Source organism: Phasianus colchicus, chromosome 2 (genome assembly GCF_987193195.1).
Source record: "Phasianus colchicus chromosome 2, bPhaCol1.hap1.1, whole genome shotgun sequence".
NCBI classification, from domain to species: domain Eukaryota; kingdom Metazoa; phylum Chordata; class Aves; order Galliformes; family Phasianidae; genus Phasianus; species Phasianus colchicus.
In genome coordinates, this window is record NC_143437.1 from 75,363,162 (window position 1) to 75,389,406 (window position 26,245).

Genomic DNA, 26,245 nt, shown 5'->3' on the forward strand with positions numbered 1-26,245 from the left:
CAGCATTGTGAAATGAAAAAGGCATCTGATCTGCTCATCAAGTCAAGCTTCTGCTGGTAATTCATGCCTAAACTGATAGGGCCACACACCAATGACTATCTCAGCCTTGTGTGATCCTGAAAAGAAACAAGCATGATGCTACCGCATCTTACAGCTTTGTTAACTGTTTTGGATGAGTTGTCTGTTTGCAGCAGGGGTGGAAAGCCAATTGTTTTCAAAGCACCCCGCTCTGGCTGTGAGGTCCCCGAGTTCCTCGTGCAGCTTGAGATGGAGAGGCGTAATGGCCGCAGCAAGACCCAGCGGTTGGACTCCTTGCCTTGGCACCGCCCATTTCCACACCTCTCCCCTTTCCAGGCACGCGCAGGGTTGCTGCTCCGGAACACCTCCAACGTTTTGCAGGAAAGAAGAGGGAATGCTGCAAAGAGGGAACAGGGAGCAGTTCAGCCCCGGGCCCGGTAGCTTCAGTATGGCATTACTGCCATCCACGTACACTGGGAACGGCGGTCCTGCCCTGGCCCTGCGTTCCACCTGCCGGGACTGAAGCGAGCACGTTCCGCCCAGCCCAGGAGCAGCACGGGCGGCACTCCGTTCCGAAGGCAGCCAAGCCCGTGGCTGTGTGAGCCGGCGTCCACGCGCTCAGCCCGAGGCTGCATCGACCTCTTCCTTCTTTCCCGAGGGAATCACGCCCGCGGGCCGCTGCCGCAGCGCCGTCGGGCACAGGCCGCCCGCAGCCAACAGCCGCGCAGCCTGGCCCCGCTCGCGGGGCGGCCCCGGGGGCGGCGCCGGTACGGCAGGTGCCTCCTCCGCCACGTCAGGGGAGTTTCCCGAGGCGAGGCGGGCCGAGCCGCGTCTTCTTCCTCCTCGGTTTCCCCCGGCCCCCGCTACCGGAGACGCCGCAGAGCGGAGGGAAGGCGTGCCGGCTGTCATGGAGGCCCGCTACAACCTCAAGAGCCCGGGTAGGCCGCGGCTCGGCGGGAGGGAGCGGGGCCGGGCTGGGGCGGCCGAGCGCTCGCCCAACAAAGGGCAGAACTGCGGCTCGGCCTCAGCGCCACTGGGGCGGCGAGGGCCGGCAGGGAGGCGAGAGGCAGCACGGCCCGGACCCGCCCTGCCTCTCGCCGCCCCAGAGGCCGAGCCGGTGCTTGGGGACGCTGGAGCTCTCCGTGAGGGGAGCGCGGAGTATCTCGGGTCGCTGCCGTGTGTGTGTGTGTGTCTGTGCGTCCACGCCTTTTTATTGTTTTTCGTGGCTGGTGGACGCGTAGGTTGGAACTGCTGCCTGCTGGTGTGCGAACGCGGCTGTGCTGCCAGGTGTTTGCTGGCTCCTCGGGCCTGCGGTGGGGAGGGACAGGCGCTGATGTTGGCCGAGTCTGTGCAGTGAGGCGTTTTCATAAGCTGTCGTGTGCTGTTTTCGTGTGCCACACCTACACGTGTGTGTATACGTGTTTTCAAGGACTTCTGCAGTAAAATTCTAGTGTTGCCAGCACTAGGCAGTATTCTGAGTCCTTAAATGAGGGTTTTCCTCAGGTGAGTCAAGGCCAGGCTGGATGTGGCTCTGGGCAGCCTGGTCTAGTGGTTGGCGACCCTGCACATAGATGATTATTGTGCTCCTTTTCAACCCAGGGCATTCTATGATTCTATGGAGATACGTCCTGAGAAACAGCACAGGAAGGGCGGGGAGGGATTCCTTTCCCACCAAGTGCCTCAAGTCCAGATGGACTCCCTCCTGCAGAGCTATACTGGGGCAGCGACCTGTCTGTGGCTGTGTGCCTCTGTGGCTTCCCAAGCAGAGCTTCTGGGACTGTGAGGGCTGGTTGCCTTTCTGGATCAGTTGTTCCCTGCCTCTGTTGCTCCAGCCCACCTTTGGGCAGCAGATGTTATCAATTTCACATTACTGTGATGTTACTGTCCTGTTACCAACATGGAGGCGGGGAGAAACTTATAGCATTGAGATGACTTGTGCTTTGCAAATGCAAATGACAGGCTTGTTCATAAAACATGCCTTGTGTCTATTGCTAAATTATGTTTTCTTTTCTCTCTTTGCTCCTGACACCCAACTTACCTAACTGAGGAATGAAGAGCACAAAGCAAGTGATGTGCTTGTTCTATTTTAAAATACCAGGAAGGCAGATTTATTTCTTTTATTTCCTTTTTTTTTTTTTTTTTTAAGTCTCTGATATGCTGCACTTGTGTCCTTCAAGGGCAGGCAAACATACTTGTTCAGGTTTGCCACGTCAGTGAAAGTAGTGGAGATGGTGTACCTTTGGGATCACGGCAAATATTTGTGAAGCATTTTTCCACTCTCTTGTTTTCAAGTGAAAATTCTCTTTACTGACTTGATTTTCACCACCTGTGCTGTTCTATTGCAAAACAAACCTCTTTCAGGAAAAATAAATGACTCATACAGCGGGTCGATATTGTTTCCCCAGATCAAACGTGTTCTATAGCATATGGCTGGTGAAAACCTGTTAAAGATTTGCTTTAAATCACTCGTTTCAGAAGCCAGTAATACACTAAATCTTCCTATAAAAATGTGAGCAGAAGATATTAAATACTGAAAAGAAATTTCAAATAAATACTGCTTCTTCAACTGTTATTACCCATTAACATGAGTTGATTATTTTTACACAAAGCACTTAGTCTAGCACTTTTTTCTGCTAAGCAAGTAGATGGGCACATTTGGTTATTTAATATTCCTGTATGTTATACAAATTTCTTTTGTTGTGTTTAAATGTGCAGTAAACACGGTGTAGTTTTTTTTTTTTTACAATTGCCATTCAACTGAAGACTGAAGTGCACAATGCTCTAATTTTAAGGTGGCTTTAATTAATGTAAGTGTGCTGAAATAGTTGATAACAAATCCACTATGTTTCCCATTTCCAGTAATGGGAAATATGGGTCGGTGCTGCGACCTGTCCTTTTCAGTGTCTTTATCGATAACTTGGATGAGGACGTTGAGTGCACCTCAGTAAGTTTGCAGATGACACCAGGCTGGCAGGGAGCGTTGATCTGCTTGGGTGAAGGAAAGCCCTTACAGAGGGATCTGAACAGGCTGGATAGCTGGACTGAGGCCTGTAGGATGAGGTTCAGCGAGACCAAGATCTGGGTCCTGTGCTTTGACCTCAACAACCCCAGGCAGTGCTGCAGGCTTGGGGCAGAGTGGCTGGAAGACTGTGTAGAGAAAACAGACCTGGGAGTGTTGGTCGATGCTCAGCTGAACATGAGCCACCAGCGTGCCCAGGTGGCCAAGAAAGCCAATGGCATCCTGGCTTGTATCAGAAACAGTTTTGCTAGCAAGAGCAGGGAAGTGATCATGCCTCTGTACTCAGTCCCGATGAGGCCGCACCTCGAGTACTCCGTTTGGTTTTTGACCCTTCCCAACAAAGAAAGACATCAGGGCCCTAAACCTTGTTTGGAGAAGGGCAACAAAGCTGTGAGGGCTCTGGAGCACAAGTCTTACGGGGAGCGGCTGAGGGAACTGGGATTGTTTCCTCTGAAGGAGGCTCAGGGGAGACCTTATTGCTCTCTAAAACTACCTAAAGGGAGGTTGTGGCAAAGTGGGCGTCAGCCTCTTCTCCTATGTACCTAGTGATGGCACAAGAGGGAATGGCCTCAAGATGCACCAGGGAGGATTCACATTGAATATTAGAAAAATGTTCTTCTCTGAAAGAGCAATCAGATGCTGCCCAGAGAGGCGGTGGAGTCAACGTCCCTGGAGGTATTCAAGAAACATTTAGAGGTGTCCTTAGGGACATGGTTTAGTGGGAAGTGTTGGTGACAGGTGGACTGGATATCTTGGAAGTCTTTTCCATCTTTGGTGATTCTGTGATTCTTATAACTGTTTTGTACCACCACGAGAGGCTTTGCCTATTGAAATCTGCTTCTGGACTTGAGCAAACCCTGGTTCCAGGTGCTGATTTCTGTCTGCTCAATAGTTATAAAGAGGGCAAATGCTACTTACAGAGATTAGGAAAAGTTTATTTAAAAGTGATAGCAGACTTTTTCAAAAATTGTTTGCAATTAGAGATGAACACATTTTAAATAAGAAAATTTGATTAAAAGAAACCTGTTCTTTTGTTGCTCTTAAGCCAAATTCTGCTGTAAAGCTGTGATATGAGCTGAAGTTCTTCAGTGATGCTACATGGGCACTATTTCTTTGAGTAGATGCATTGCACTGGACTCGTGATGAGGATCAGCTGGTCTTTCTGGTGCCTTCTTTTTTTTTTTTTGTGCTTTCATATACTCAAACTAAGAGTGCTATTGCTGCACACCTTTGTCCTGATGCCGAACAGGGCAATGCCACAGGTGCTTCAGCAAAGTGGTGCCTTAGAAGTGCTGTGGGTCTGGGCTTGGCTGATGTGTGAAGCTGCTGCTGGCCCTTGTCACCTGTCCTCTGTAGGGGTGAGGAGCTGTGGAGCAGCTACCTGAAGCTGTCCCTTACATAATCAATGAATGGGATTTTTTTTTTTTTTCCCCTAAAGGATCATTAATGTATGAAAGAAAAAATTTCCCACTCTGTGCTTCACACTTCTTTGTATTGCCTCAATAAGGCAAAGCCTTTTAAGCTTTTGCTTCATATTTTTATTTCTGTTCTTGGCACTTCTAAAAGGACAAGCTGCTTTCTGTCTAGAAATTTCAAAATGGATTAGGCAGTGTATATCAGCCTGCTACCATATGGCTGATAAACCGCTCCTGTTAGTAGTAAAGCTCAGCGCACTGAAATACAGACCTCATCCTCTTTGTGCTTAGAGAACATCTCTATTTCTGAAATTTATGACAGCTACTTGCAATAAGCCCTTTACCATTTTTTTAATCTTTATTTTTGCTTTTTTCCCTAAATGTTGTGACCCTCAGCCTGCTGCAAGGTCAGACGTCAAACCTTGCAGCCACTCTCCTGCAGTGAAGGATTCCTTGGCCTCCTGTTTCTCATGGGACATTACCAGTCTTAGGAGCAGGTATTAGCACAGACACATACACAGAACAGTGAACACCCGCTTAGTGACTCACATGGAACCTGCAAACAACAATGGTGATTTTATTAGAGTTGTTTCCTTTTAGCAAGGCTTCTTATGTAGAAATGTACTGGTGTGGGCCTGAGGGGCTGCGGACAGCAATGGAGTGAGGCATGGAGCACATGTCCTGCATTTGCTGTTGTTGGTGCCTCTAGATTCTGATGCATGGGAAGCATAATATGCCTAGGTGGTGATCCTCTTAGCTGTCATCTTTAATTTACTGCAGGGTGAAGAAACGCTTTCCTGCCAACTATACTCTTCTCTCCACTCTGTACTTTTATGCAAGTAAGGAAGCATTTCATGCCACCATGTGTGTGTTAGTTCTTTGTTACTAAAAAACAGTCAGTAGGAAGTAAAGGAAACAAGTTGAATGGATGTTAAAAACTTGAGGCAGGCTGAAGATGTTGTTTGGTCTTAGTGTATCCAACAAGCACCTTACCCTTGATAAGCTTTATCCTACTATGTGTTGACTGAGCAGTTCTTTTGAAATGTAGTTCCCTGTTCTGAGGGCAACAGAGAGTGAAGGTGTGTTGCTCCCAAGGGTGAGAAGAAAGGAGAGTAGGCTCAATAAAAGCCTTTCTGTTTTTTGTTTTTTTTCCTCTCAGTTCTCAATACTCTGTATGAGTGCAGGACTCGTGTGGGTCTTGGGAGAGGATGGCAGTGAGGTCCCAAAGATGGAAAGCAACTGTGAAACTGAATTTTAACATAAAAGCAATTTTGGAACCTGTGGCTGCCACAGGCATTAGCATTCTGCAATTGCATGTTTCAGTTCTGTAAATTTTTTGTTATTATATCAAAAGATGCCCATAAGATGGGAACTTCTCTAGTAGAGAATGTAGCAGAAGCAGCACTTGGTGAGTGACATCCTTGTGTCTGTTTGCTTTTATTTAGACAGAGAAGTGTGATTTCTCTAATATAGTATTAGTGAAACTGTTTTGCATACATTAAGGAGTTTGAAGTGGTACAGAAACTGAATTAGATCTTGGTTAGAGATGACTTTTAAAATGTTTACTTGAGACCAGCTTTTTAATTTCCTATTCACTTTGCCCATTCCCCTAGTGCTGGAGGTGGTAGGTTTGGTTAGGTGGTCACCAGTGTATGAGTTAGTGCTATGAGTTGCTTCTACTATTGTCTTTCTGAATATCTGGACATCTTTGCATGTTATTGAGCTTTGGTCTGATGCAAGTATGCTGGGTTTTTTTTTATACGTGCTTCTGTTGCTGAATTTTCAGAGTAAAGGGTTTTTAGTCCCGTCACAAATAGAAGCAGTAGGGAATGCTTTGGTAAAGAGCATTAAAGAAACAGACTGTGGAGCATATTAGCATGTTTTCCACATTGGTGGCTTAAAGACTAGGGCGACTGCAACCTTCATCTGTCTTTTCAACATACGATTTTTGGGTGTATATGACTGGGATGTGAGCTTTTCTTGCAAAAAAAAAAAAAAAAAAAAAAGTATCTCAGTCCTCAAAGGAAATTTTGAATGTGGTCTCAGTTCAGAATTGAGTGACTTGAAACAGCTGTGTAAATCTTACGAAAATATGGTCTTTATGGTCCTTTTTTTTTTTTGGTGAAAAGATGTACAAAAATATAAAGGAATTTAAAGTCCGGTTGAAGGCATATTTTAACTCAGTGATAATAGAAGTGAGGTTAAAAATGAATAGACAGGAAGAATGCAGAAGTGGAGAACAAAAGCTTTAGCTGTGTGATGCTTACCTGTAAGTTTGGTGTGGTCTTATTTCTAGAGTAGTTACCACAAGGTACCCTGTTTCTAGAGCAGAAGATGCTGTTCTGCAGAGGGATTATAGCTTTTATTTCATGTTACTTTCTTGACCTCTCTCCACCCTGTGTATTGTTTTGATTACTGTGATTGCATGTAATTGACAGATTTTAAGCTGTCCAGGAAAATCACATCTGCAGTGGAGCGACCCACAGTTACCTGGTGACATTGCAGGTCACACTCACTGTTATGTGTTAGGCTCCCAGTGCATAGTTCTAATTAACTAGCCTCGAGGAGTATGATATGACCTGAAAAAGTACAATTCTCCATGTAACAGAGCTGTAATGAAAGTATTTGGTAACTCAACTTGAAAGATGAGGGTGCAGTGCTGTGGGTTTTACACCATGATGGCCTTGCCATGGAGCTCTGCGCTGCTACTTTGTGTGGATGTGTGGACAGGCCTTTAGGAAGCTTGTAGTGATGTATGAGGCTTTTGTTTTCTGAGTGTTAGAGTCTAGGCTTCCAGTGAGCGAAAGTGTCTCCTTCCTTATGCTGAAATCAGTCTCTTTGCTCTGTTATGGGTTATTTGCATTAATATAATGCTCTTGGTCAGCTCATTGGATTGCACTGCATAGTGTTCATTGGTTATGCAAAAATGAACTTGAAATCCCTCCTTGTTAAGTACAGAAGGCTCGTATCAAAACAAGGCTCTGTCAGGCTAAATACAATTGTTTTATTTTAAGGCTATCTTTATTTTCATGATAGACCTTATTTTTAGAAACCTGTTAATATTTTACTAAGACAAATACCACAGATGTTCAAATTCCATCACGAGCAATAATATTTACATTTAGGAAGTTGATCATTTACATTTTCTTTGTATAGAGTGTTTTCCTGAGCTCCCAGGTGCAGTTTTTTCTAAATTGGGCACAGTAGCAGGAGGACATGAATAGGACTTAAGGCATGGTCCAAAACAAACAGCAGGATGAGTTATTCATAATAAGAAGTAGGATTTAACTAGAATACTTTTTGGATAGAAATAAACCTACTGGTCATGCATGTGTACATCACATAGATTTTGCTTGCTAACGGTGGTATTTCTCCCCCACAAGAGTTAGCGATACTTCTTGACTTATTAAGTTTGGAGTTCTTTGTATTGAATGAATCCAAATTGTTCCCGTTTTTCAGAATTGCCATTGCCAGGCACTCACTCAGATGACTCAGTGTGATTTTTCCTTTTTTTGAGTGGGTTGAAATGCCATGTTTCACATCAAGATTCTTTTAAAGCAAGTTTGGATGAGTGTCATGCACTTGTTGCTAGCAGACTGCAGAAATTACTTTCATTTTTTCCATTGTAGTTTCCTGTAGCTAAAGGAGGGACTGTGTTTTTGCATTCTGCAGCTGTACTTAATGAAGTCAGGGCTTCTGAAAAATACTAAATCCTATGCTGTCAGGATGAACCCTGTCAGTCAAGCCTGATCTCCTCTACCTGTCAGGTGTACCTGTCACACGTGGAAGTACATATGCTACTTTTTCTGAAGACATGCTACCTTGTTTAATATCAAAAACTTCTTACAAGCAATTTATCTCTGATATAAAAAAGCTAAGCAGTATATTTTGGTGTGTTTCATGTGCCAAGAGTGGAATAGGATTTTATATTCTTTCAGTATGTGTTTTGCAGGCTTATATCTATAGTCTGACTTATGTTTGAAAAAAATATCTTAAACTTCTTATGTTGAAATTCTGCCTAACAGGAGCCTAGCTGCTTGTTCTCCACGCCTGGCAGCTGGCTCGATTCATTCCTGGTGCAAATCCCTGTGTTCCTGTGCTGCAGGCATGCAGGCTGCTCCTGGTGGGACAGGCCCAAAGTGCTGCTGTGTGTGTGTTCAGAGCCCTCCTTTTAGGCTAGGTACAAACTAACTTTGTTTGTTCAAGGTAGGCTTTGTTATGTTCATTTTTCAGATTTTTCACAATTTTGCTCGGTAGGATTTGTTCTACTGTGGAGTGGATGACCTCAGGAGCTCTGTGGGGAGTTGCCAATACTTCCTGATGCAGCAGAGAGCACCTGTGGAGTACGTTTGCTTTCTGGAGTGAATTAATTTTGTCCTGTTTATAATTATCAGGAAGTATAAAGAAGGAAAAGAACTTCTCACTGTAAATTGAAATTACAGTAGTGGGGAGGTAGCTTCCCTCATAGTGTTGTGGAAGCAAGTCAAGTCACAGAGTTGGGTGGTGTAAATCCAGGAACTGTGCTTTGTTCACAGTGTTTTCAAAAGCTATGGTAAAAGGGAACTTGGGCAGTATTTTTCTTTCTGTGGATATAATTACATGAGTGGGAGAGAGAGACATCCATGGCTTGAACTGGCCGTGACTGATGGAGTAGGGCATCCTGTTGCCATTATATCCTAAAGGGGTAACTGGAATTATTAGGTTGTTGGGTTTTTTGTTTTTTTTTTTTTTGAGTAATAGGAGGTAGTAATGACTCCCTTTTTAACCTTGCACATGAGGTGACATCCTTCAGTTTCTTGTCTGTCATTCTTGTGTTCAGTCTGCTTTTTGGATTGGCTGGGCCTATTGGGAGTTACTGTGTGATGCTCATGAGAGCACCTGGCTGGACAAGTACTGAAAACAAAAATTACTGAAGGGGAGGGAAGAAGATGATGGAGCAAATAGAGATGGTGCTGGTTGTTCTGAAACAGAAGGATAGGGAGAGTAACTGTGAAGGCTGTGCTGAACTTAGAAGAATACCACTGTGTCCATGTTTGTTAGTAAGTTTAGATTACAGAGAACTGGGCCAATTTTTTTGACTGGGTGAATGTGTTTTCTAATTTGGTATAAACACAGATCTCCTTGTGCTGATGGTGTGCTGGCTTCTCTCAAGTCTTACTGTGATCTCCTTTGGATTGATTAAGGAACTAATCACGTAATAATCACAAGAGGTGTCAGGTTAAAGATTTCCAGCAGTTGTTCAAAGATGAATATATACCTCTAATGGTAAAATGCTAGGATTGGTAGTCTCTTAGATCTTGTCTTTAAAAGCTGAGACTCAGTTAATGATACTTGTTCTTCCTCTTAGTCTTTGGTGAAGTTAATAATACAACGCTACTTTAATCCTGCTGCTATGGCTTTCTTTTGAGAAACTTTGTGACCATGCAACGTTTTTCATAACTCTGTGCTTGAATGAGTCATTTAAAAAATTTATTCAGCGTGAGTAATCTTGAGTTATTAACTTAGTGAAAAAGCTGTGATGTGTTAAAAGTATTAGTTAGCTGAAAGGAGCTCTTTCCAAAGTGTTTACATATGTTTGTGTGCAGTATGTTAATTTCATCTTTATTTTCATGTTTCATGCTTTCTTTCAGCTGTCAAACGTTTGATGAAAGAAGCTGCGGAACTGAAGGATCCTACAGATCATTATCATGCACAGCCTTTGGAGGTTTGTTTCCCCATGTGCTTGCAGGAGCATGTAATGAAGCTCTGTAGTATATGCTATAAGTCCTCTATATACAATTAAATGTGCATATTTAAATAGCAGAAAACTATTTTAAAGTAAATTCAGTTCTTCAGATGTTTTGGAAAGCAAGAGCAGAATTCTATATTTAATAGCACTGTAGACTGAGATTTTTAGTGAAAGTAAATAATAGTGTATTCACAGTCTGTGTAGTTCTGTCACATGAGTACAATATGTTTATTCCCCCTTCTCCTCCCTGAGACTATTAAGTTTAATTAAGCTTTTTTACAGTAATCAAAAATTAGCATTACCACCAGTATTTTCATCCCAAATCCAGAACATGGCATCACGTGAGGGTTTTGAGTTGATAGGATGGTGAAATTCTGGTGCTTAGAAGCATTAAAAAGAAATGTGTTCTGATTTTTCTGGAATAATCACAAAAATAAAAGTTAATGTTATGCTCAGTTTGAGGAATTGATTTAACTGCTTACAGAAACGTGTAGCATGTTAAACATGCTTGTAGCTGGTAGCATGTTTATGTTTTACTACTGACTAGCCTTGGTCTGTACCTCGTTTTCTTCTTTCGGAGGTGAAATGTAAGGTTTAGCTCGTGCCATTACTTGTAATTGAAATGAAAACTGTATTTTGCAGTTTGAATAGTGACTCATCGGGAAGGGAACAGTGATATGTGAGAAGAAATGCTGGAAATGTTGACAGCTCCCTTCCTTGGGAAAAGTGTAGCAAGATGAGCAGTCACAGGCATGTCATACCTGTGTTCAGCATTAGTTAGGAGACCTTATTCACCAAAAGCAAGCTTCATTGGACTACAGTGTTAATAGTAGGACTTCTCTTGTTTTTGTCCAAGGAATCATGAGCTTCAGGATATCTAAAGCACAAAGCCAAACTCAGAGTGTCCCAAAATAATGCTTAAGAAGAAGTTATTTCCTTGTCCAATGAAAATATTCTGGAATTCAAAGTCTGTGTATTGCAGTAAGGCAGGATAGTGGTGGGTCTTTGTGGAAGAAAAATGAGGATGGGAATTCTCAGGAACTTGCATCAGATCCCTGCATTGCCCTGGCACAGAAGAGATCTTGACATAGAAGTCTGTTCTTACTTGAAGTGAGCCTCCCAGTTCTGTATAAACTATTATTCAGTGGGGCAAGGACTGAGTTTTCCCATATTTGACTCTTATATTCCACAAGTCAGGAAATAAAACTGTTCTAATAATAGGCACAGCTAGAGGTGAAGACCTTGAATGATACATTTGAATTTTCCAACTAAGTCATATGGTAAGAAAATTACCAGGAAGCTACTTCATTTATTCTTTTCAGTGAAGTCTTAGTATACTGTTGGCTATCTTAATCTCTATCTGATTTTTTTTTTCATCTTTTAAAACTCACCATTCATTGTTTCCTTAGAACTGAGGCTAAAGAAATGATGATTAGATGTCAACTTCTTGACACTTTTTTCTTTTTCCTTTGCTGTGGGCATTTTAGGATAATCTTTTCGAATGGCACTTTACTGTGAGAGGACCTCCAGATTCAGATTTTGATGGAGGAATTTATCACGGACGAATAGTACTTCCACCTGAATATCCCATGAAACCACCAAGCATTATTTTGCTGACGGTAAGAACATGTACTAGTTTTTCATTTTTTACATGTTCAGTTTTACCTTGGGTATCTGAGAGAAAGATTCCTGGCACCTAAGGTAACATTATCTTTTATAAGACAGGGGCATGGTACAATTAATGCTGCCAAGCTAGTGACAGAAGAGAGTAATTATGATTGGAAATGACCACTAAAATCACCTTGTCAATTTGTCAGCCTGCCACCCCTGTGCACAAGGTTAGGCTGGATGGGGCTTTGAGCAACCTGGCCTAATGGGAGATGTCCCTGCCTATAGCAGGGGTTTGGAGCTACGTGAACTTACATGATCTACATGGTCTCTGTTAGCGTGTGTAAAGCAGGCTTATGGTATGGGTAAAGGCCTGTATTTCTGTGTAATTTCATAGAGCTGTAGATTTTCAGACTCTCCACACTTGTGTGGGTTACAGGAGCAACAGGCAAGCCATCATGTCACACTGGGATGCATCAGGTGGGGGTCTCTGTGCATGAATGAAGGTATTTGGCAGACTTCTTTGTTCAGAAGGCTGAATGCCATATTTGTGAGGTTGGTAGTAATACAGTTATCAAGTGTTGTTTGCATATGGATTTATGATAATTTTGATAACTTGTTTTCTTTGTAAAAATAACTTCACGTTTTGTTATATCCTCCTTTCTTTAAAGGCTAATGGCAGGTTTGAAGTGGGGAAGAAAATTTGCCTAAGCATCTCAGGGCATCATCCTGAAACATGGCAGCCTTCATGGAGTAGTAAGTAACAAATTATTTGAAAATCATCTTTACACTGTAAAATCTTACAAAGAATACTATAATACTACCTCATTAATATCTTTCTTGATACTTGGACTAATTCTTACTATGTGTGCCAGAACTTCTCTCATGTGCTTCCCTGAATTCTAAGAAACTCTGGAATTGCTGTATGTCTGGTCTTCACTGAGGAGTGAGCAGGAAAAAAAAAAACAAACCTCTTTTCATGGTTTTGCTTGCATTAATTTATTTGCATTAGTTTGTTTGACAAAACCTGACTGAATTACAAAGCAGTTCTGCTGCTGTCAAGATTTATTTATTTCTTATTATGATATTAGGAAAATAAATGGAAATTGCATCGACACTGCAAATATGAAGCAGAACAGAAAGATTACCTTCCTAGCTCTGAGTAAGAATATGAGATGCAATTTCTGGTGCTTGTGTTCTATCCCATGCAAGCACACCCATGTTTTTAAATGTACTTTATTTTTGTTAGGAGCAGCATGTGTGGGAAAATGAATAGACTTCATAGTGGAAGGGGAGGCAGATTTTTGAGGGAACAAAAGAATGGGAGAATTGTAGAAATGTAAAGTTGTGCAAGAGGGACGCGGGAAGATTTGGAAACTATGGTCCATAAACACAAGCTGATTGAAAAACTGAGAAGTGTTGATAAGCTGTTAATGCTTGTGCATCCAAATAAAAATTCTCGGACTTGTTAAGATATTCTTAGCTTTTAAAAATCATTCTTACATGAATATTTTGAATTCCATTATTTCACTTTTTTTTTTTTTCCCCTTGGTCTTATCACTAAAATCAGTCTGAGTGTTCATTGAGAGGAGAGTGGTCAACTTTCATTCTAATGCTTTACCTCTGAGCACTCCAGAGGGGAGACGTGATCTAAGCTGAGAATAACTGAATATTTTCTATGCTTTTTTTAAAGAAGTTTTATTATCTGAAGAGTTTCAGAGTTGGCACAATTGATCCAAGGTGATGTTTCTGTGTATGTATGTCTTGCTGAGTACAGGATATCTTTGGATACAGTTATTTCTTTGGATATCAGTTGCATTTTTTAAATAATGTTGATAAGATCTTAGGAATTCAAGTACTGTGAAATCTTTTACTTTTTTTAAAGAGCACAAAATAGTCTTTGGAATAGGAATGCATATGCATCCTGTATTTATTTTGTGATGCTTTTTCATATTTATTTACCAAATCTTCTGGCAAACTGCTTTGAATTCTTAAATCTCACGGATGTATCTAAAGCAAAATTGGAGGATAAGTATTCCCAAAAAAGAGATATTTTAAGCAACACTTCTGTTATGAGTTATCCGTATTTAAGTTAGTTCCTTACCCAACATGAAGACATAAAGGGAACAAATTCTGCAATGCACTTCATAAAAGAAAATCACTGAGCTTCTGTGCCCTAAATTGCAGAATGTGTGTCTGATAGGAAGTATGCACAAAAAGAAGGATGCCTTATGAATCTGCATCTTTCTTCCTTCTCATTTATATATCCATTTTTATTTGGAGCATAATAGTAAAGTTTGGAACTCTATACTGATGTAGTATTTTTGTGATACCGTAGCTTTCCTTCTCTGTGTTGGCTGATGGTAAAATAAGACTTTGACTTGCATTATAATGTGAAGCTCAAAAAATGGGAAGTCATGTTTTGTATTTAGAAACAAACAGCGCTGCTTGTATGGAACTCAGACTGCTCTTTTGGACAAAACACAAGTTTTATGGGCAATACTATAACCCTTCTTACTCATTGCAGAGTAAGATGAAGTAGCCATTATTTCTGCAACTTTATATCTCTGTTTTCCTATTTTAGTAAGAACAGCTTTACTAGCAATTATTGGATTTATGCCAACCAAAGGTGAAGGAGCAATAGGATCTCTGGATTATACACCAGAAGAAAGAAGAGCTCTCGCGAAGAAGTATGTATTAACTTTGTTACTGTGAGTAAATACACATATACTGTCTTTTTTGAGTAAGACATTGGGCAGTAAGTAGTGTAAGTCAGAAGACTGTTCTCCTGTATTTATTTTACATTTAAATAACAAAACAAACTGGCAAAACCAAAACAGTGGAATATTCTGTGCCTTACATGTTTTTCTTTTCCTGAATGTTGTGCAAGCTGAGGCCTTATGGGTGAACAAATTACTTGGGGAGGGCTGTGTTCCTGCCAACATTGTGTGGTCAAATTAGAAGTTCATCTGTAATTTGTTTGGTAGAGATGTGAGTAACATTGTGATATAGTGGTAATCGTACTGTGTAAGGAAAATTAATGTGATGGAGTAAGAGTGAGTGATAGAGAAAACAAACAACAAAGCCTCTTTTCCCTCAGGAACATAATAAAACAGCAACAACAAAATGTGAAGTAATGGCTTCTGAATAATTTTAGGAAATTAACATAATTATATTTGGAATTTTAATGAAATTATTAGCTTGGTAGGCAGGGGAAGAGCATTGAATGTTGTTTATCTCTACTTTAGCATGGCTTTTAGTACTGTCTTCCTTTCAGCATCCTCAAAGAGAAAAATTGTGAAACATAGCCAAAATAAGTACATAGTGAGTTGGGTTGAAGCTGGCTGAGCAGCCTGGCTCAAATGACTGGTCAGGGGTATTGTCCAGCTGGAGGCCAGTCATTTGCTACTGGTGTACCCAAGGGGTTGATGGTGGGACCAGAGATATTCAGCATCATTAATGACCTGTATGGTGGGACACAGTGTGTTCTTGGCAAGTTTGCAGGTTATTAAGAACTGGGAAGAGCCTCTGAAATGCCGAAGGGTTGTGCTGCCATCCAGAGGGACCTGGACAGGCTGACGAAATGGGCTAAGAGAAATCTCAAGAAGTTCAGCAAACAGAAATACAAAGTAAAGCTCTTGAAGAGGAATAATGCCAGTATCAGCTGGGACCAACTAGCAGGAATGTAGCTTGGCAGGAAAAGAAATGGGAGTCATGGTGACTCTAAGTTAGCTGTGAGACAGCAGTGCACTTTTGCATCAAAGACCAGCAGCTTCCAGGGCCGTTAGGAATGGCATTACTAGCATGTGGAGAAAAAGGTGATCATTCCTCTCTACTCAGTGTTAGTGAGCCACATCTGCAGTCTTGGATCTGGGCTGGGGCTGTGTCTAATTCAAGATACAATGTAGATAGGAATTACTGAAGGGAGTCTAGTTGAACTAAATGATCACCAGAGGCCAAATGCCCTTGTTTTTTTAACAGACAGATGTGAGTTTACTGTGCCTGTACTCTGAGCTAATCAGAAGCCTGCAGCACGGCACTGTGTTAAAGCTAATAAATCCTGCTGAGAGGTAGGGTTTATTGAGTTGATCTAGACAGTGTGTTAGCAAGGCTGTTTGGTCTCCGGTCAACTTGAAGAACTGCCTTCAGTATGCCCTATAGACAAATTCTGTGTGCAAGAGTAAAGGCAATGCTTTAGCAGAAACTTTTGGATTTGAGGTACAAACTCCTAAGACCCATTTAATTTTTGTAATAATAGTCAACAGTTTACAATTTACACTTTTTATTTGCTTTGGACGTTAAACTAGTTTAATCTAGAAGATATAGATAATAGCTATGTATAGGTAAGCTAATATTTTCCTAAATGATAAAGAGAATATGTATTTGTAGTATAGATTATTCAACGTTTTTCAAGGTAATGCAGTTTGTGGGGGATGAAGGATGGTAAAGATGCTTTTAAAGCTATTGGTCTTGAAACTGCGTCATTATATGGACTGCTTTGCAAATACTTTGCTTAACCAAGCATACAAGAATGTTATGAGAACGTGTCATTCTGAGCTCTGTCATTTTGTGGCCAGGTCACAAGACTTCTGTTGTGAAATGTGTGGCACATCTATGAAGACAGCCCTCTTACCACTAACGTCAGGAAGTGGATCAAGCCAGGCAGACAAGGAGGCTAAAGAACTTGCCAGACAAATTAGCTTCAAGGTATAGTAACTGTTCGAACATTTTTTTTTTTGTTTGCTGCATAGAACTTGGAGGGGAAAAAAAGAAGTAAATTGTGGAAAAAAAATATTTCATAAACCTTTATAGATTACTACATGGAAACTTGTGTTTTTTAGGACAAACTGAAGGAGAAAAATGGGAATGGATCTCTAGAAATGTGACAGTTAATAAACTGCATCTCAAGTACTGATTAATTAGTAATAATTTCAGTGATAGCTACTCTGGTAAAAAAAAAAAACAAAAAAAAAACTGCATATATTCCTTTCAGCTCTATGTTTTCACTAATGTGATTAAATTCTCCAGACTTTGTCAGAAATGTGTTAGGAAAACTTGGGCAAAGCTAACCTAAATTGTTTTTCTGTGTGATATTTTTTTTTCTTTTGGCTTATGGAAGGAATAAAACATTCTTATTGAAAAATGGTTGCAAATGCTTTTGAACTACTCTGCAGCTGAAGATGCTGAAAGTTGAACTTTGGTGTGAAAATTGCTCTTACCCCAAAATATGTTCTCTAGCTTGTGTTTTGGTGAAAGTAAGGTTTTTAGTGACATCTGTGCCTTAGGAAATTGCATGTCTTGCATGTACAGTATTTTTTTTCATTGGGTTTTGCACTAAACTTTGTATTTTTCCACTGAGGAAGGGTGCTGTGCGTGAATGCAGGGATCAACAGTGAAATATAATGTGACAATGTGGCAGTGGTGTAGAATGCATCCTCACTCAGGGAAGGAATGCTAGTATATCCTCTTATATCACCCCCTTTTTTTTTCCTACACTGTCCTAAAGACTGTGGGTTTTATTTTATGTACTGTGAGAGTGAAGATTGCTGCATCACTGCCACTTTTGCAAGATAGGTGCATTCCTTTGTTACCTCACACCTACACATGTTAATATAGGAGTCTGCATATAATGCTTATGGTTAAAAGCTCATCCAGATATTTTTGAGGATGAGGAAGCACAGACAGAATTCTAAAGCTGAGCTACCCAGAAAAGTAAATTAGATTCACTGCCATCTTCTTTACAGCATATAAGATTTAAAAAGTGTGAGTTTAGTTTTTTAAGCACTGCTAGTCTTTATTGCAGAAATATCTCAGTACAATTTGTTTTTTCAAGAACCCATCTCTCATACTTGTTTCATTTTTTTTTTAAATGAAAGATTTCAGGATGTCAGTCTCTAAAGACCATCGATGCATTCCATGTATCCATGTATTCAACTCAATTTCTGAAGGGAACAAACACTAAAGGAATAAGTGAACATGATTCAGGTTTTAACATTCTCTTTCCAGTCCTTCAGTCTGTTTTGTTTTAATGCAAGGTAAATTAGCCCTCTTTTGTAGGTCCTCTTCAACTCCCTTTCTCAAATTGCTTTTTTTTTTTTTTTAAGTTTCCTACACCTCTGTTGTGCTTGGCTTTGTTATCATTCATGTCTTGTTAGACTGAGACACACAGTTTGTGTGTTTGTAGCAAAATAGTATGAATTACTAGCAGAGAAATACAGAAGCTTTTAATAATGTGAGCATATTTCATGTCAACTTATGGGATAGGATTTCTCATTAAATAGCCAATTGGATGTGTAATTTGGATAAGCCTCTCTGCTAGTAAAAAATATAAGCAATATCTGTGTTATCTTCATCCTTGTAGAAGAGATTCCCTAACTTTTTCTATATCCTAGGATTATAAGGAATTCTTTCATACCAGCCTTAAGCAAAATGATAAATTTTTGAAATACTCATGTTTGGTCTTGAGAAAAGAGTATGAAATTCAAGAGAAAAAGTTGTTCCCTTAATTTTCCTGCTTCTTTGAACTTACATGTTTGATAGAGAACAACAATTCTTGTCATAATAACATTGACTTGCAAATCTTGTGCATTTTAGATGTTATATACCATAAATTCCATTCCACTTTAAAGATATGACTAGTATATGCATTATATGCATTTATTCTATAAAACAATGTTATATCCACATGTTGCCATTGTAAGGCATGTTATACAGTAAAATTAGTTTTTCATTCACTTTCATTATTATGTTTAAATTTGTTCAACTTTCTGTGAGGTCTCTAGATTTTCCAGGAGCAAAGGTAAGTCCTGCAGAAAAGAGACTAGGCTGGAAAAAGAAGCTAATTTGGTAAAATTCGGAGTACTTATTATTTTTTTTTTTTAATTAATGTGACTTCAGTCTAGTATACTAGCCTTAGTACTTTAATAAACTAAAGTAAATCAGATGCATGCTAAAGAAGTAGAAAAACAGCGGTCACAAGTTTGAGGAAAGGAAGTACCAATGTGAGGGAAGAAAAAAAATCATGAAGGCTGTTAAACACCAGAGCACAATTCTCAGACAAACTGTAGCATCTCCAGCTTCAGAGAGGCTCGAAACTTGAGTGGACATGACCCTACTTTGAGGAGAGAGTTGGATCCAGTGATGTCTAGAAGTCCCTTCCAGCCTAAATTATTCCATGATTCTTTGTTGATTTGTTTCTGATCCACATTTGAGTCATAAATTGTGCTATCCTAACTATCCTAATATTAGAGTCCATAGTAGTCAAGTGTAAAAAGAAGTCAGTATTATCACTGTCAGATTGTAAGTATTTTTAAATCTTAAAATCATCTTCAGATCATTTCAGTGGCAATACTATGCCAGGAAAATCAGAAAATTAAGTGTCAAGAAACAGAGAATTTAATTTCCCCACACAGAATAGCAATGTGGAAGAATATTATTATTTTGTGATCTTCTTAGCTTGTTACCTACATGACTGGTTGGTTTCTAACATTTGTATTTCCTGCTACTTTTATTTATATTTCCATTTGAAGTCAGGTACCAAACCCTAAATTTGGAACTGTAATCTCTGGAATAAGTTGAGATCCTGATACAGTTTTGGGAGACGTAATGTTACACTCTTCAGGGAGAGAGACTTGCTTAAGGGGGATGGAGGGAGGGGGGGGTGGGGAAGATGATCTGGTCCCAACCTTTTGATTTTTTAATTTTTTTTAAATTTGGATACATATATGCAGTAAAGTGTTTTGATTCAGGAGTATGGTGATATGTCCTTTTCTATCCCTAATGGGTTATTGCAAACATACTGTTTTAGGAGGAAGCTCATTAACAATCCTCTATATGTTCCTACAGGTCTATTAGTATCTCAAATTCCCAAAAGTGTGAAACGTTAATTCTGAAAAACTATGCTTATTAGACATTTTATACGTGTATATAATACAGTATTATAAAGGTATGTACATCTATTTTAGTTCTTGCACTGAGACTTAATGAAAACTTACGGCCTGATGCAGGGTAGTGCCCTGCACACGCATGCTTTCTGGCTGTGAGGCAATCCTAGTACTCAAACCACTACAGCAAACTCAAGGTAGCACTTATTGAGGCTAATTAGCTTTGAGAAACAGGCTGTGTTAGTTCCTGTGTGACAATACAGTCAGCACTTACTTAAGCATCATGAGAAAGAAAAGTTTTATGAAGGTGGTGTTATTTCTGGCATAATGATCTTTTGGAGAATTTTCTTCTTTGTTCTGATCACGTTGTTTTTTTAATGTTATACCTATTATTATGCACAAACAAATAGAACTAAGAAAATCCAAAATAAAACTGAGATACTGTCTAAGCTGGTGCTTATTATCTTTAGTCTTATTTCATAAGAGTTAGATTTTCATAAACCTGTTGATGTATTGAAATACAGTTGGCATTATTCTTGGAATGAATATTCTAGGAAAATATAAATCTTCTTTTAACTTTGATCTCATCTCAGAAGCATGTGTATGTATTCCTTGCAGGCAGAAGTCAATTCATCCAGGAAGTCAGAAGCAGAACCTTCAAACTCAGCAGGACTGAACTGCTCTGCTAATTCACCTGAGCCCCAGCAGGATGGTGCAACTCGAGCATTCCGGGATCCAGCGAGTGCAGCGGTATGGTCCATGTCTGAGTTTTATCAGTGCATAGTCTGAATGTGAAATCTGCACTACTGAACTGATAGGAGGCTTTGTTAGCAGTATGCAATCCATGTGTTTCTTGTAGAATTTCTACATTTCTATGTAAACTTCAGCAAACATTATGCAGGATGACTTCTGAAAACCGAGATCTTGTGTTTTCAGTTTCTTCTCTTAAAACCAAACCATAAGACTATTTAAATAGTCGTCTTGCAGTTACTATTTACCATCTTCAGAATTAGAGAATCATAGAATGGTTTGGGTTGGGAGGGACCTTTAAGATTATCTAGTTCCAACCTCCCTGCTACGGGCTACACTTCCCACTAGACCAGGTTGCTCAAAGCCCCATGCAGCCTGGCCTTGAATGCTCCCAGGGAATGGGCACCCACAGCCTTGCTGGGAAACCTGTTCCAGTGTCTCACCATTCTCACAGTAAATAATTTCTTCCTAACATCTAGTCTAAACCTACGCGCTCTCAGTTTAAAACTGTTACCCCTTGTCCTGTTGTCATTACATGCCCTTGTAAAAAGTCCCTCTCCTGCCTACCTGCAGACCCCCTTCAGGTACAGGGAGGCTGCTATAAGGCTCCCCCCTGGAGCCCTCTCTACTCCAGGTTGAAGAGCCCCAGCTCCCTCAGCCTGTCCCCATAGGGGAGGTTCTCCAACCCTCTGATCTTCTTTGTGGACCTCCTCTGCACCCACTCCAACAGCTTGATCTATAATAGATTTTTTTTTCAATTGTGTTCTTAGTGAAAGGCAAAAAATGTTGCAGTGGTAATTTGTAGCTTTTAAATTTGACTAAAATATTCTTACATTTGAAGTAAACTACATGACATTTACATCTTCATACTGCTAGGTATAGAGCTTACATAATAAGTTTCAGAAGTGACCGAGGCCTGGTAGTGGGCCAAGGCAGCTGCTGTTATGACTCTGGCAAATGCAATCTAAAGTCACTGATAAATTGCAGACAAATCCCAGCTAAGCTGTGTTTTTTAGAGAGGATGGGGCTGCAGATTGGTTAAAAAAACTATAACACGTCAAAGAACGTCAGACCATCTGTTGCATGTTTGCAACATATTTTCATGCTATGTAGAAATATAAACATGCTAATAACATATGTTTTTTCCACAAGAAGGATTTTTCCAGACCGTTCAGGATTTAATAAACCATTTTGTTTTATTCTTATTAGTACAAATCCTGGCTTATATAGTAGAACTGGCCAAAATACCAAGGCACCGGTAGCATTTTCTTGAGGGGAGTGGGGATGGGGAAGGAAACTTCAGACAAAATTGAAAAATTGATCTTTTTTTTTCCAATTATTCCTGTTTCTGAGAACTCAGCCAGTTATGCTGTCCTTATTGTCATTTACTAACTTAATTTACAGCAGAATAGTCCCATGTGCAATGAGTGTTTTAAACATAATAAGAATGTATTTTAATAATGTTTATATGTCGTAGACAGTAAACAAAGAAAAAGTGAATTCATGTGTTAAGGGATCAGAACATCACTGTCTAATGGGTATTAATTTGATTTTGAAGAAATACCTGTATTTGTGAGCTGCTAATTCTTGGACATTAGGAATTTTCTGGAGCCATTTTCATAGAATCTTAGAATGGCCTGGGTTGAAAAGGACCACAGTGATCATCTAGTTTCAACCCCCTGCTGTCTGCAGCGTTGCCATTTTTCATGCTAAACCTAATAGAAATCTTCTCAAAGCATGCAAGAGGGGGCTGGAGAGACCACCTCCTGTAGCAGTGGTCACCTAAATGTTGGTACCTGTGCTCTCATCGTATCATCGTAGTATGTGGGACTTGTTCATGGAGGCTGGAGAGCCATGGAGACTGGTAGGGCACATGCCCTTCTATCCCTCTGGTTGTTCTGGCTAGTCCTATGGACTATTATAGGAGTATGAAGTTCAATCCATGTTAATACACACACCTAAATGTAGGTGGACAGAGCTGTGGTAGGTATCCCACCTTGGTGCATACAGTTAATGAATAAAATTGATAAGAATTATAAAGTGTCAGGCTAAAAACTGGCTATTGCATTTTTTTTATAAATTAGGAGGATATTAAACCTCACTTGTTACTAAGCAGTGGTAGTGTCTAGTACTAAAATACTGACTGGATGAAGAGTAAGAGTGATGAAATAATGCAGCTGAAGTCAACTAATATTCAACTACTGAGAGAGCAGCTTCTGTGGGATAATGAAGCTACGTGTTGATATGTGAGACTTACAGAAGTACATATTTTCCTTTTGCTTCTGTGTGATCTTTTTTCTTTGAATTAGACTACTCCTTATTTGTCATCCCACAGTGTTGGGTTTTTTGGTTGTTTTGTTTTTGTTTTTTAACATATTTTCTCCTCCTGTCTTTCCGAGAAGGAAAGAGAAAGAGAACAGCATGGTAGAGCTGAACTGCTTACCAGTGTTAAACCACCAACCTGCTTGTGTTGTTCTTGGCTGTCTCTGCTGATTAAAAACCCCAGGTGGAAATACATCTATTTTAAAAGATTTTTCTTTGGAGCGTCTCAGGCTGCATGCTTGCTTGTAAACAGGCAAGCTGTCAAATGTGTCAAGTGGTTGCACTGGACTGAAAACATCTATTTCAGACCTACCTTTTTGTTTTAATGCTTAAATATTTTGAAAGGCTCAGTCTTAAATTCCAGTGTCTCTGTCACTGTTCTTCATAATGTAACACTGCAAGTTTTATCCTTTCAACACTAGAAGCAGGATTGGGACAGAGGAATGTCAAATTCCCTGGCTTTGGACCTACAAAGTAAGAATGGATTGGGTTTAGGATGATGCTTTCCTGAGTGGAGCAACAGCTGCCATAGCTTGTTTTTCACTGCATGTAGCGGCAGCCAAACCTGTGACCAGCAGAGGGCAATAGTTGTGTGTGTGCATAGGTGCAGGAATCAGCTGGGCACTTGGTTTCCAGGGATTTTTTGTCTTTTGCTTTCCCGGTGATGTTTACGATGATGAGAGAAGAATTTTGGACCCAGGTGACCACGGAAAGCAGTGCAGAGGTGCTTAATCTCAGCCCTTTGTACTTTTCTTCTTTCCTTGCTTTTCCTAAGTTGTTTCCCCATCAGTATAGGTGACTTAAAGATTCGAAGACTTAACTGCCTGATTGATCACTAAAGATTTCTTGAACTGCAAGGAGTTGAGCAAATCAGAGGCAAAGGTGTTTGAAGTATCTTGATTTGAAACTAGGCTAGATCTCAAATATTATTTGACAGACTTTCTTCAGACACTTCATGTCCTTAGAACTGCTTGAAATAGATTTCTCAAGGTGGTTTGAAAACAAACTGGCTGTACATAACAATGTAATAAGTACCAGTAACGTTTTTATCAGTATTAAGAATTATCCGAAGAGGCCGTTCTGGTTCTACAGATTGTCTTTGTTACCAGCTTTGCGTACTGCCTTGCCTGACAGCTCTTCATGTTTCTCTTTCAGTCAGAAGCTCAGCCCAGCAGCACAGCAGCTGGTCAGGAGCGTGCTCCGTCTGTGCCCACAAACACATCCCTGAGTCCCCGGCAGCGTCGTGCCCAGCAGCACAGCCAGAGATGGACGCCGGCTTCCACTGACTTTAATCGGGTGCAGCAGCCCAGGGCCAACCCCAACCACACCGGATCCACCGTCCTGATCGTCCTTCTGACCTTTGCGCTTGCGGCTCTGATATTTCGGAGAATGTGCTTGGCTAACGAGTACATATTTGAGTTATAAGGTTGTTTCTATTGTAAGAGCAGTGATTTGGATGCTCTACTGAACATTCTGTATTGCGTTTGACATGAGAACTGTTTACAAAGATTACTTTTGTATGTACGCTTACGTCCTTACGAATGTTAATGTAGCTGCAGATACATTACTTGTAAGAGAAGCCAAGCTGGACGTCTGACTGCAAGAAGTGTTAACTCAGTGCCCAACAGTTTGTTGGAGAGAGCGTGGTGAAATAGTAAGACTAAGGGATGTGTGAGGGGAGTGGTACAGTAATTTATTAATTAGAAAAAGGCAATTTTAAAAAGTGGCTGATTCACTTTTTTTAATGAAATGTAAATGCCATTAACGACCCCATGTAAGTTAGCATAAAATCTAGCATTGGAGACAAAATTACAAAATGAATCAGTACAATGTGTTGGGGTCCAGTGAGCTCTTAATTTAGAGGTGATATGGCTTTGTAACAACTTTTATTTACTGTGACACGTTTCTAGAGAGCAGAACACATGCAAATTGGTTGAGATTCTGCTCTGTGTGTGTGAAAGGGGGGAAAGGAGTGGGGCAGGAAAGAAGGGGCCAGAAAACTATTTGCATTATTTTGTGTTTTTTATTTGTTTGTAGGAAAGATTATCCAATCTTCTGCAAGATTTGAAAGTCCTCTTCTAATACTCTCAACTGTATATCTTGCTCTTTTAAAATTGGAAGGTTAATGTAAAACATGTCTATTCTTGCAATAGTTATAAATATGTAATATAATTATTTACCCAGATTTATTGTCTTTTAATTATACCAGAAGTATACATAGTGCATTAAGCCAAATGTTTCACTTGTGGTTTTATTTCCTAAAGAAAACATAAACCTTATTATACTTAAGCTCTCATATATATGAACATGCTTAAGGGAACTATTTATTAAAACTTGGTGGTAACAAACTGTTTCAAGCCAGTCTTCAGTTATGTTTTAAGTATTTCAGAGTTTTTTATTTGTTTTGTTTTGGTGGTTTGTAGCCTGAAATCAATGTTGGACCCAGAGACTTTCTGTATTATTATTTTATTAAAAATAAATAACTGGTAAGATACTCATGAATGCTGTGAAATCATATATTTGGGCAACAGACCAAAACTGTTAAGGTTTGAGAGGTTTTGTCTGCGGAATCTTCTTGGGCATTGCAGTGAAATAAAAGAAAGCAATTGGTGGGATAATTTTCCACCCATGTTATTGTAACTAATCTTGGTTTTGTTGTCAAATAGCACAGATTTCAGTTAGATTTTCATCCTGCTTCTAGGCAACTATTAAACTACCTACAGCTCTCCTAAATTTTGTGAAGTACAGTATGTGGCAATGGTTTGAAACATTAATGTAACTATAACAACCTCTAAAATAAATAAAGCCCGTTCTATGTCTAAAGGGGCTATTGACATCTGGTTTTTTTTATTTATTTTTTTAGACAACAAATCTTTTTATAGCATTGTTGATGCTCTTGCTTGCGGAGCAGAGATGGAAGAAAACTACATGCTTTATTGAACAGATCACATTCCACTGCAGAACAGTTTAGTGTCCTCTATGAAGTGATGTGTTTTTCCTCTTTGTAAATTTATTTTGTTAGAAAAGTTTACAATAATTCGCAGGTCCCATAGTCTCTAAAATTGGTATTCTTGGTTGGTGTGGTGTTTGGATACCTGCTCTGTATTGCAGACTGTACTCACAGGAGAGCTGTGTGAGAAGTCTGACCCAAGGAGTGTAGTGCTGGTTTTTGGCCTTTCTGTTCCTCTGGAAGCTTTGCTCTGAGTGTACATTTCTGTTTCTAGAGCCATGCTGCTGTGCCAGCACACTTGTTGTTGTTTAGAGAAATAAACATGAATGTTTATTCACTGACACATAAATCAACTGGCTGTTGATTTATGTGCAGAGTCTGCTATGCATGTAGGTAATTGGGAGGGGAGAGGGGGAAGGCTGTTTTAATTTTTATCTGAAATTTAACAGTAAATAAAACAATTTTCTGTGAAAATAGCTTATCTTTTCTCTTCAACAGCATGAAGAGCCAGAACCTGGGGGGATAAAATCAGCTGCTAAAGTACGTGCACTG

General features: G+C 40.0%; 1 protein-coding gene across 2 annotated transcripts; it reads left to right on the forward strand.

Annotated features, from left to right (window-relative positions):
- The first annotated feature begins 773 nt into the window (after positions 1-773).
- Positions 774-25,237, forward strand: UBE2J1 (ubiquitin conjugating enzyme E2 J1). 2 transcript variants are annotated; one of them, XM_031611151.2, is made up of 8 exons: positions 774-956; positions 10,083-10,156; positions 11,668-11,799; positions 12,460-12,544; positions 14,373-14,478; positions 16,366-16,495; positions 20,290-20,421; positions 23,899-25,233. In XM_031611151.2, the coding sequence occupies exons 1-8, from the start codon at positions 926-928 to the stop codon at positions 24,166-24,168; spliced, it is 960 nt and encodes a 319-aa protein (XP_031467011.2). In that variant the 5' UTR covers positions 774-925; the 3' UTR covers positions 24,169-25,233. The 2 variants fall into 2 exon arrangements, with proteins under 2 accessions (XP_031467011.2, XP_089992144.1); XM_090136018.1 differs by lacking the exon at positions 774-956 and adding an exon at positions 4,615-4,949 and having other exon boundaries at positions 23,899-25,237.
- Positions 25,238-26,245: the final 1,008 nt, after the last annotated feature.